We start from the raw sequence: 12,920 nt of genomic DNA on the forward strand, positions 1-12,920 counted from the left end.
GTTGTCTTTTTTCAAACGATCACTGAATCAAATTCAACTATAAACACCTCTCTCCAGCTTCCACTCCCACCAAGTCTACTATATACCATTGTGTCTTTCTACTTTCTTTTATAATAATTTTCTATGTATGCACATGTCCTTAAAAATGCCCATTGGGCGTATATATAAAAAAATAAGAGCTGGTCTCATTATTAAGTCTCAATAACTTCAAAATGATTTGTTTTGGAAAATTTATAATATGCCAACAACTGACTTTCCTTAAAACAGATTTAAGCGTATTTTAAGCTACTCGCTTAAAATAAAAATTAATTAATTTTAAAACAGGTTTTAAATCAAATTATAGGCTATGAAGATTTGGGGCCGAGAAATGCTGAGTATTTATTAAATAATCATTGGTGATAGATTTTTTTACCACTAGTGGTAACTAATGAGGTAAAAATTAACATTTTTACCATTATTACTGACTAATTACTACTGACAATAATTACTTCATCACAAGATGAATTTGTCGTGTCTTTTTTAATGTCTTTTTGAATCCAAATAAGTGTACCAAAAATGACAAATGAAAACTAAAGTATCCAAAATACATTTCATTGTGTACCTTTCTTTGACTGTGCAAAAAAATTTTTATTCCATCATTTAAAATAGTTTCCTTTTACACATTCTAAATTTAATTCTAAGAATATTAATACGTTTCTTAATACATAGTATCTTTCATTTGTTTTTGTAACTTCGTGATAATTTTAAGAAATAAACTACAAAAGTAGATCTATCTCTCAAAAATAAATGTCTTTTGATTTGCAAAACTCTTGATTGAGCCATTTTTGTTAAGCCATAAAAAATAGCTTAGTTACGGAGTTTCTAGTCGATTGAAATAACTTGTAATAAGTATGTGAGAAAATGTATGAGATTCACACAACAAATGAAGATCAAATCTGTTGAGCTTAAGCTGACAAATATACACATATTAAAGTGTTTATGGACGACTCGTGGTTTCCACGTGCTCTACCACGTGAAGTCATCATGGACAAATAACAAATTCATAGCAACACTTAACCTTAAGTGAGGAAGTTCAGAGATTTTTTTATTATTTTTAGACTATCAAATTTGGCCAAAAATTTTTATTATAATCGCTATGGTTTTTTAAAGTTTTGAAATTTAAAAAATCCGCATCGAAACTTTGGAATTACACCATCTGTGATGCCACGAGTTTGAGTCAGTGAATTTTTCTGTTTGGGGAAGTTCAGTGGTTTTTTTTATTTGCTAATAGACAACTTAGCCAAAAAATTTAATGAGGAACTATCTTCAGGGTAAACTGAGTGTTTTGTAAAAAAAAGTATGTGTTTAAGTACTAGTAATTTGTACCGTGTCGCAGTCGGCAGTAGGCACATTTCTATTTGTTTTTTATAGTATGTCGTGCTGGGAACCATGTTGAGTTTAATTTCACTCAGTTTACCCTGAAGGTAGGCGAACAAATCCAACACACACGGTATCACCCAAAAAAGAAAAGAACATATTGAAAACAGCAACCGTGAAAACCTTCGCACCTATTTAATACTACCATCAGGCCATTTCTCCGTAGGGGTAGGGAGAAAGAATGGACCGCCACACAAGTCTATCCGACATACATTCCTAGCTTTTTCCACATTCATAGGTATGGTCATATATGCCCTTCGATTCTGTCTGCTTTTGACATGACCAGACTTAAGATTTTGGTTCGTCTGATCATGTTACCATTCATTCTCGCCAAATATATCTGTTTTACCATTCTTTCGTCATCCATTCGTTCTACACGACCAAACCGTCTCAGAGACCCTTTCTTAATCTTATCTAAGATACATTATACCTGTCTCAGATTTGCGTTCTTGTCTGATTTCATAATTCGTAACCTCATACATTGATTTCCCCTACATTAGTACAAGAGATTGTATTTTAACCGCGTTCACTTTGTATTCACTCGTCCTCTGCCAGTTCCGTGTTCACTTCCTACTAAAACTCCATTGCGCACTGCCAGTTTAGCTTCAATTTATCTTATTAGGATATTTAATTGCTTATTATTAATAAGCGTCAGACTGATTATCTTACTACCATGTTATAAATTGTCAAATTGAGAAGAATCACAAGATTTCATTCGATCCATCCCAAAAGTTGTATGACTTTCTGTTTACTCTCTCCATGATTTGTTTGCGTCGTTGGGAATGTCTCCAGTCTTCAGAAGTGTCCGATGAAGACAGTGTAGAAGCTGAAATGCCTTCACATCCCGAACACCTTGGGCGAGTGGGTGATGAGGATATGCAGAACGCTGATCTCCTGCGTCAGGTCGGTGCACTGAGCGGGGACGGCCATGAGCGTCGGGGCGAACACGGTGCTGAGGTTCTGTGCGGGCATCTTGTTACTATTCGACAGTAGAGACACTCTGGAATTCATAAAAACAAAATGAGGCACTCGGAAAAACATTAATACAGTGGAATCCGCTTATTGAGATCAATGCGGGACCTATAACTTTTGATAACCGGTTAATAACTAAAAAAAATATTCACAAACATTGCTGAACTAAAATTCTAGTCCAGACTTAACTTGATTGTTTTTCTCGGATCAATCTCTCTTTCAATATAGGTTTTGATTAGAAATTTGAGAAGATTCTATAATTATTTTTAGTAAAACATTTAAGTTTGTAAGTGAAAATTCTTGATGGAAGTTCATTGTAATTTATTATATAAATAAAACACGAGTGATACTTTAATCCACAAATTTGGAATATCCAGTGACCGGTTTCATCGCTTTCGCGACATCTTCGAGACTGGTATCTTTATTAAAAAGTTAAATGTATTTATACAGAACAGAGGTAAGGATACATAATTCAAAGTTATATGTAAGTAAATTAAATAAAGTTATTTTTATCTTAAGGATCATTATCAACAAATTTTCTATGGGTTAACTAATGAATGGATATAATGCTATTTTAATGAGTTAAAGTATTTTTTTTTTTTTAATATTTTTTTTTATACATTTAACTTTTTAATAAAGATACCAGTCTCGAAGATGTCGCGAAAGCGATGAAACCGGTCACTGGATATTCCGAATTTGTGGATTAAAGTATCACTCGTGTTTTATTTATATAATAAATTATTTTTAGTATTTAAAATATTAACTTTGTGGTCAAACATTTTACTAAATGTTTTTAAATATTTGTCTAGAACCACTTATAGACTTTTCTATGTCTACCGGTTTCCAGACGTACACGTCTCTTCGTCAGGACACCAATTAAACCAACATGCAAAACCTACTATACACCATCACCATAGTTGTTGCGCAAAAATATTTAAATTAACACAACATGCATTTTATGTGTCCTAATATTCAATAATATTTAGATTCCATATATATATATTATATCTGTACCTCAGAGGCAGACAGATGCAAATCCAGAATTAGATGAAATGACATTTCGATTTTCGTATCCAGTTTATGATCATGTCCATTGATTTGAAAGAAATGTAAGTCTTGTAATGAAAGAACCAATGTAATAAAATACTGAAAATATAAATGAATGCTTTAAACTATTAGAAATCACTTAGAGAAAGTAGATTCTTTAGACTCTTGTTGAACATTTGATGTTTGGATTTGCATCCGTCTGCCTCTGAGGTACAAATATTCTATATTCTAATTTTGGCTAAGTTTGATAGTCTAACATTTTTTTAAAAAAACCATTGAACTTCTTCATGGGACATCCATTTTAGCAAGTTATGGATTTTAATAGCATATATTAGGACAATGGTATCTATTCTTCGATGTAGCATCATTTTCACGTAAATAACCTCAAGGGCGCTGAGGGCATTAAAAAGTACCTGTGTAAGTGTTGTATCACGTACTGAAGAGTGTTGTAGTGCGCGGGAGGAAGTTCAGTGAGGACCTCTCGGAGTGCCGATATCTGCTCTGCAGGAGTTTTTAAATCTGAATGCAATTTGTAAAAAAATATTATTGAAACCACCTGATATTAAACAAAGTTTCAAAACATTTTATCCACTGTCATTTTTGACAAAATCAAGAAAAGAGTGCTGCGTCAGTTTGGACGTGTAGAGCAAATAGACAGTGAAAGAACAGCTAAAAAGATTTACGATGCGAATATTGATGGATGCGGAAATCGAGGAAGACCAAGGCATGGCCAAATTCAACAAATACTTAAAGAAGGCTATGTCAAAAGTCGGAACAATCAGCGAGCGTGCATAAGAAGATGTATGAATGAAGAGGAAGTGAGATCTGTTTATCTGCCTATCATACGGCGTAATGGTTTGTTTGTTTGGAACACCAAAAATAAAAACATTAGAGACAACAGATGCAGCAATTTCCGGTGACAACTGTCATGAAGCTGCGACAACCGCTGACTGGGCATCAGATCTTCGACATCCAGGGGGCAAAAAGTGGTTGCTTGAACATGGTAGTGGTAGATATATGTACTGTGGGACAGCCGTAGGTGCCCTCTCATATCATAACTATGTATGTCTTCGATGACTCTTTACTTGGGTACAGCTAGTTGAAGTACAAATTAAAATATAATATTTACACGTTGCGGCCACCAGTTTGGAGTGCAGCTGATGAGTGAGAAGAGGAACCGGGAGCAGACGAAGGTACAGCTTCAGGCATCCGGCCACAACGTTGATATTACTGTACTCGCTCAGATTGGCCGCCTCACCATCTGTCAACAGATAAATTCAGATTTATCATTGCATAAAAATATCTAATAGGTGTGTAGATTTTCCCCGTCATTTATTAATTTTGTCAATCAAAAATAGAATCGGGTCTGGTCCCGTGGCTAAGGGCTAGTTCAGACATGGCGTAAATTGTGCGGTTTGAAACCGCTGCATATCTTATTTACATTAGCGTCTATTAGGCTTGCAAACTTTCGTTACTTTTTAGTACTCGGAATTATTCGTTATTTTCTCATAAGTATTCGTTACTTTATACTCATTACTATATTCGTTGCTTTCTGTCAGCGGAGAGCGGGGAACCCCCCCCCCCCCTTCTTTCTTGATAGCACCTACGTAAAAAAAACTTTTATAAAAGACCGTCCGATTGATTTCGAAATGAAAGCATAAATAAAGAATTAAAAAGAGGAATAAAATAACCAAGACAAAAAAGAGCACACGAATAAAATAAGCAAAAACAGTATTGTATGTAAAATCTAAGTATTAAAACATTAAAAAATATTTTTGTTTTTACAAGATTAAGATTATGTAAATAATAAAACAATGTATTTTAGTATTATCCATTTAAGTTAGTGTTCAGAAAAAAGATTTTTTCAATATTTGATGATTTCAGGCGGCTTCTTTTTTCTGATATTATATTTCTGATATAAACCGAATACGAATAAAAGTAACGAATACTTTGTGAATGTCGTTACTCGGTACTCGGTACTTGAGAAAGTAACGAATACAAAGTAACGAATTAGTACTTTTGTGAACACTTCTAGCGTCTATATATTGGTTTACACTTGACCGTCAGAAACTAGAATCGCGCAGGGTCCATGCTGCTGTAATTACTATGGCGTACCTAGAGAGTTCAGTTGCTTTGCAGAAGTGGAGGAAAGACCAGCAGTATAGGATATACCTACAGTGTGCGAATTATTCCAATATACTTTTTTATTTATCAAATTTTTGAACCGTTACTTTGTCACTCTCAGCGCGGCTGATTAGACCGCGCTGTCATTACCACGAGCTTTCCCCTGTGTCTGAATAGAGTATATTTTTTGCGATCCAAATCGGACGATCACAACTGCGCGATTTCCACCGTGTCTCAAAGTAGCCTAAGTGTTGCAAACTCACGGATCAGAGGTCTGAACCCCCACTTACCCAACTTGATTCCCATCTTCAAGTAGCATGTTTTTCACAACTCAATGAAAATGGCCCCAAAAATTGAAGACATGAGTGGATAGGCAATATATCGCATATTTTTAAAAATGACCCGTTTTTACATAAACGATTGCCATTTTGTGGCATTATAATGAACTGTTTAACATCTTTGATAACAAATATAATTAATAATACATTACAACACATGTATGTGTGTATAAAACAGTTAAATATAGAAGTTTTTTAATTGATATCGACCCTCTAATTTTTAATTGACCAGACTGGTGTCTAACACGTCTAATGAACATGTCATACTGTGTAAAGTCATCAATTCAACCAGAAAATGACAGGCCGCATAAATGTCTCAACTTTCATGTTCCATTCACAAAAACTTTGTTTTTAACCATTTTTTTTTCTACTGACCGATTTCAAAGCTATGCAAGCTTCTTTATCAAGGTATATTTAACTAATGAATTCTATCCTATTTTATTTTATCAATGTTTACTAAATATCATGCTGCATATAAAACTAGTAAATCAAGTCTTTTTGCCCTTTAAGGATGGGAAGCATAATGTGAGAATTGTTTTTTTAGTCCATTTCTGTCTAGTTTTAATTAATTAATTTATTTAATACCTCACAAAAATATATTATAAAATTGAATTTGCAATGTATTCCTCACTGGGAAAACCCGTGCCGAGGAAGACATTTTACAATTTTATTTTAGTGTAATATATTTGATTTATTAGCTCCATATGTAATATTTAGTAAACATCGATAAAATAAAATAGTCATTAGTTAAGTATACCTTGATAAAGAAGCTTGCATAGCTTTGAAATCGGTCAGTAGAAAAAAAAATAAGTGGTTAAAAACAAAGTTGTCTTTATTTATTTTATCATAATGAATAACCACAAAGTAAGCGCTTCAAATATTAATTTTACCTTTGTCAAGAGCCATCTTCAGCGACTCTATTTCATCTGCGAACCCGGATATTCTATATATTCCCTCCTGCTCCATTCCGCGGAGCTCTATCTCCAGCACGCACTTCTTCACCACGAAGGGAAGCGTGCTGGAGTGTGCGTTGAGGAGCGTGGTGAGGTCGATACCGAACACCCCGCGTATCTTCTTCAGGTCCGGCATGCAGTGGTTAGGCACGTGCACCGAACACTTGGAGTGGGCCATGAAGCCGCAATCTGAGGAGCGATGATAGGCATCATTATGTTAACATTTTTGGTCAAATTAGGTCTAATATACTACTGTGATAAAAATAACGTGAAATTTCGTTGAAGTCTGTGAAACAATGTTTTCTGACTACCGAGATGAGATAAAATTAAAGATAACTGGAGATGACATTCGGATCTATGCATACAAATCTGAAACAAGCGACCGATCAAGCGAATACCGTGCAAAAGGTGCGTCAAGATTGAAAAGATCGCGCCAAAGGCGTTTAAAAATCAAAATCATGTTAACAGCTTTCTTTGAGTATCGTAATGTGGTGCATTTCATTATAGTTAATAAGTTAAAGTTCCTATGGCATACACTGAAGAACTGTTACAAATAAGTATAACAATGTGTAAAATTTCTAGTCTACAAAAACATAGAACTAATAATGATTCCATATATATGTTTGGCATACTAAATGGTATAATCGATTTTCTATCATTACTGGGACAAGTAAAATTCAATATTCCGACTCGTAGGTTGAGAAAGAATGAAGTACTGTTCATCGATCAGCATAGAACAAACTATGGCCTTAATTCGCCAATGACCCGTCTCTGTCATATTGTTAACTCAATACAAGATCTAGACTTTTTTGGTTTAAGTTTACAGCGATTTAAACGAGCACTAAATAAATAGTCCAGATCTTGTCTTGATGTCCCTCATGTTTGTCAATGATTCTTTTCTTTTTTTAAAAATGTTTTTGACTATTCGTTTATTGTAATATTTAAACCCTATAAATTGTATACATGGACACTGTCCGTTAATAAATAAATAAATAAACATAACAATGAATCAAAAAGTGCTAAAAATAAAAACAAATTTACGCCTTTTATTTTATTGTGAATTTTATTTAACACTTATTTTAATGAATTCATAAGATTGAACAATAAAAATGCCTGATCAGTTTCGGCCGAAACTAAAACAGAAGCCGAAGTTCAATTTAGATTTTGGCTGAAAATCTTGTTTCGGTCGGTTACTAGGAGATATGTATATTTTTATTTCTCCTCTCGATTATATTATTATATTTTTTTTAAATATCCGGACTACCCTGATCCCCAATTAGTCCGGATAATCGAGGTTTTAATGTAATAAAGAAAGAGCGGCGATAGCCTGCTAGTTACAATAATTTCGGCTCAACATGGGCTTTACTTAAAGAGCAGAAAAAAGTAATGAGTTTATAAATATTGTTAGTGAATAAAAAATATTGAAATGTACAAATGAATCATAATTTGAACGTGGAGTATTTAGGTCACCGTGGACAAGATACAGAATTAAGTTCTTAAGGTATTATGAACCATATTAATAAAATCAATCTAGTAAAATGTACCTTCACATTTGACGCCCTGAGCCGTGAAGCCCCAGAGGAAGTTGGCGCAGAACTCGCACCAGTTAAGGCCCTTAAAGGTGCTGACCTTGAACTTGTGCTCCTTGCTGTACTTGCCCACCAGCATCGGGCTGTCTTCGATGCCGAGCTCCGGCGCTGAGACCAGCTCCTGGGGACATGCCACCAGAGCATGCTCCGTCCCATTTATGTAGTAGCTTTCTTCCGATGGGTTGATGCTCTTTTCCTTGACTCTGAAAAATAAATCATTCATCGTCATCATTCCCTTTCCGCACCTAATGCTGCATAGGGCGCTGAATTAGTACATCAATTGCAGTGTATCTTGATCATTTTTGTTACATGAAGATAAAATGATCAGTTTTACGCTTCAGGTACCAGTCCAGGGACTATGAAATATTCTAGTATAAAAACGACCTTTTAAATCAATATTTAATGTCAACAATGTCGGGAATTGAACCCGAGACCTCTTGCGTGGTAGGCTAACGTGCTGACCACTACACCACGAGTCCGAACATAATAAATAATTTACCTAATATAATCATTTGACAGAAGATTTTGTTGGTCCTTTCATCCACAACATGGTATCCAAAAAAGGTTTCCAGGAGTTAGATTTGAAAAATGTCATATTTAACAAATCATGAATGACCTCAATGACACTAAACAAACGAATATAGCGTTTTTCTGTAGGGGTGTAGGCAGAGACAATAGAACCTTAAAAGAGGCGCTCTCTCTACATTCAAACCTTCTCATGCACGCACGTCGACTGTTCCGACTTTAGACATGTCTATCTTCAAGTATTTATTGGGTTTGGTCGGCCAAACTGTAGCGAAAAAACGCAATTAATCTCATTCATATTCGTAGAGAGGGGGAAAGGGAAAAGACCACAGGATGTGTTCAGAAGATTGATTAGGATATCCGTAGCAGCACGAAGAGGAATCAACAATATTAAAATCAAACAATTTTTCATTAAATTTACCATGATCTGATAAAAACTGCGTAGTCCAGTGATCAGAGATAACCCAAGAAGATTTTAAGCGCGGACAGACTGAGGGAAAAAAAGAAAGGTTACTCTCCCCGAAGGAGTAGATTCCCATCATCCACCTGATATTTATCATTATCAGAAATCAACAATGTTTTGATTATGTCCAAATGTTTGTAGAAGGGCTGGGTTTCCTCCCTAGGGAGTTATTTAGATCTAAATTTATTGCAACAGAGATGGAAAACAATTTCGAGAAGGGAATATGGAAGTTTAGGCATTTACAGGGCTTATGACCTGTAATTATTAAAAAGCGTATGATTAAAAAACCTCATGGATTAAATTCAGAATCAGTCCATGAAAATTTAAATAATTTTGCATGTTACATACTTGTCCGACAAAGCCTTGAGTTTCCTCCGGTTCAGGGTGACGTAGGGGCTCTCGAGGTAGGCCGCCTTGCAGTGCATGCGTTGTGTAATATGGCCCGCGTGCAGCTCCATGTGAAGAGCCACCAGTCCATCAGCAGCCAGCTCACGCATGGACTCGTAGCGCTTGTCCTTTACGTAATATCGCCCATCGTAGTACAGCTTGTAGTGATGCACCTTCTCCTTGAACCTGCGGGAATTTCATAAATCATATTGAACATTTGACTACATTAATACGTGGCAGATTCTAATTGGTGAGGCTCTCCTTAGGCATTCGGAGCACATGTTCAAACCAGGTCCACTGCTGAACCCTCAAGATTCTTCTAAAACACTCGTTACAAGAGACTGCATCCTTTCACGGCCTTGTTATAACATCAAACCACCTTATTCGAAAAACTTTAAAGTTCAGTGTTTTAAGTTAAAGTAAGGTAAGACTCCTGCCGTCCGAAGGCTGTCGATGTTAAATTTTTCTGCTACATTCAGCAAAAATGAGGGACGCGGCATTGTCAAAAGGCAAAGATAGAATAAGAGAAGGCGGGAGTGTTGATTTGTATTTGATAATGTCTCCAGGAAGCGTCTGGCGCTGTCCACATGACCAAATGTGATTGAGAAAAAAAACTAAATTAATGTGTACAGATCTCAATCTCTTCTCGACTGGTGAGTTTTGAGAGTAAGTGCTTGAAGTGAGTATTGGGTATAAGAAAGCTCGATTTAATAACTAACATCGTCTGAGAACGGACGCAGTAGCCTCGTATAATGAGCGTTTTGAGGGTGCGGCGGTGAACTTAGCTTGAACATGTGCTGCGGATGCCTCAGGAAAGCCTTGACCAAAGTTGCCTGTTCTTCACACCTACGCGTTCCCGCCGTCCTGGAACGAATTGATGACGATCAACGAGGATTGACACGGGCGAGAGTAAGGGCTAGCAATTGCGTCTCCAGGATGCGTCTGGTGATGGCCACATGCTCTAGAAGAAAGAAGAAGATCTCGATTTACTCACCTCCACGTCATTGTGAAAAAATCATTTTGTTCTGATCCTTTTCTGACAAGGTAGGAGCCGTTCGGTTCACTCTCGAGTATGGAGGCGGCTTCCTTATGGGACAAGATCCCGTGATACTCGGCCCCGAAGAAAGCTGGTCGGTCAACATTGTCTCTAGTGCACGGTATTATCTTCGGACTCGGAGCCTCTAGTTGTATCTTATACACTGAAAATTAAATCAAATGAGCTAAAGACAAGCATTATTGTCAAAATTAGGAAAGGTATGCTGCAATGGTTTCTAATAAGTTACAAGTGACAATAATCGCAAGTAAATCTGGTTGTGGTCCCGTGGCTAGTGTTGCGGACTAATGGATCAATGGTCGGAGGTTCATAACTTGTTCCCCATTTTCTAATAGTAATTTGTTTACAACTCGCTGAAATGGCACCCAAAATTGAAATATTTGTGTACATGCCTGCCAATATTTATTATTAATATTAACTTTGTAGCCAAACATTTTACTAAATGTTATTAAATATTTGTATATTTTTTCTGTCTACCGGTTTTGAGACGTACCCATCTAATATATGTTGCTAATATCCGTTGCTAATATATGTTTTTTTAAAAAGGGAATATCTGTTAAGCAACATTTTAAACATTGTTCAGGAGATAATAAAATAATGTACTATGGTTCTATTTTCACTTATTTTTTTGATAGCTAAAAGGAATATGGCATAATTTTATTTACGAAAAATATTTAAGCCTATTTTGTTGAAACAGATAAATTAAAAATATTTTTAAAAAGAAAATTCACCTAACAGATACTGGCCGGCGCAACGAAATTATGCTAAATTAAAAAAATTAAAAAAAACTGTATATAGTTTTAACCTAAATATTATTCATGGAATCATAAGCTTCTATATCCATCTATATGCGAACATCAATCAATAGGGTATTTTCGCAAGTCGAGAATAACTTTAAAAATGTAATATCAACGCTGGAAAGGAAAAATCTACCAAGCGACATGTAGCAGCATTACAGAAGAGCCAATTCAAGTTTTTTTTTTTAATGAATAAAGAATCTCGTATTTAAATTTTTATTTAAATTATGTAGCAATCACGCCAAAAGAATACATTTTTAATATTGTATTAAGATGAAACAATAGATTTTAATTTTGTATGAATTCTGATGACATAGTTACAACTTAAAGTTGGTCAAATTCTGGAATAAAATATCCCACCAGTCACAATGGCATGCTCCATATTATATTATAAACCATTTCATTACAAACATTTTTAACAAATGCTAGAAAAATATGTGCAGTTACTTTATCATGTTTTCATAACAGATTGTCTATTCAATTAAAAAATTGATTCGATAGATTCAGGGAGTTGTTTTCAGTGATACAAAAAGCTTTTTTTCTCACAAATGATATAAAAATATATTATTAAATTTGAATTGTCCAAATAATTTTATTGGAAGAGACTTACATTCTGGCTTCCACATCTTGTAAGATCGAGTTTCGGTTAATTCTGAAGACATCGTGATGTACTTTAATTCACCGTTCACATAATTAATTAATAACACAGTTTTAAAAGACTATTAGAACGAATTACATGCTACAACCTAATTTTTATTACGAAACGTCAGCTAAACGTCAAAGTTTTTTGTAAACAAGAACCTGCTACGAAAAATGACTATCTTAATATTGAAGTACTGACTCAAACGGGGCTAATTGTATAAGTAATAATTACAAACAGAGACGGAGACAATACCTACACCTACCCAACAACAACAACAACAAACCATCACTCTGGTTCCCCGTAAGGGTAGGCAGAGAAGATAGAACGCCACATCATTCTATCTTTGCATACAGATCTCGCTTCCTCTACATTCATACATCTTCCCATGCACGCGCGCTAATTATTCCGACTTTTGACATGTCAATCCTTAAGTATTTGTTGGATTTGGTCGTGCCGTATCTTTCTCGGTCTTGCTCTATTTCTGCATCCATCAACATTTGCATTGTAAATATTCTTGGCCGTTCTTTCGCTGTCCATTCGTTCTACATGTCCAAACCAGCGCAAAACTCTTTTCTTGATTTTGTCGATAATGCTCGTCTTGCACCTACCCGG

At 35.3% G+C, this 12,920-nt stretch overlaps 1 protein-coding gene across 1 annotated transcript; it reads right to left on the bottom strand.

Moving 5' to 3' along the window:
• Positions 1-717: 717 nt before the first annotated feature.
• On the bottom strand, positions 718-12,441 carry RhoGAP5A (Rho GTPase activating protein at 5A). Its single transcript, XM_088226012.1, has 8 exons — positions 12,276-12,441; positions 10,809-11,013; positions 9,776-10,000; positions 8,395-8,642; positions 6,788-7,039; positions 4,565-4,696; positions 3,849-3,954; positions 718-2,416 (listed from the first exon to the last, which is right to left on the bottom strand). Exons 1-8 carry the CDS (start codon positions 12,325-12,327, stop codon positions 2,254-2,256), a joined length of 1,383 nt encoding a protein of 460 aa, XP_088082138.1. The 5' UTR covers positions 12,328-12,441; the 3' UTR covers positions 718-2,253.
• Positions 12,442-12,920: the final 479 nt, after the last annotated feature.

This window comes from Micrasema longulum, unplaced genomic scaffold (genome assembly GCF_059751315.1).
Source record: "Micrasema longulum isolate JH-2025_06_02 unplaced genomic scaffold, ASM5975131v1 h1tg000403l, whole genome shotgun sequence".
NCBI classification, from domain to species: domain Eukaryota; kingdom Metazoa; phylum Arthropoda; class Insecta; order Trichoptera; family Brachycentridae; genus Micrasema; species Micrasema longulum.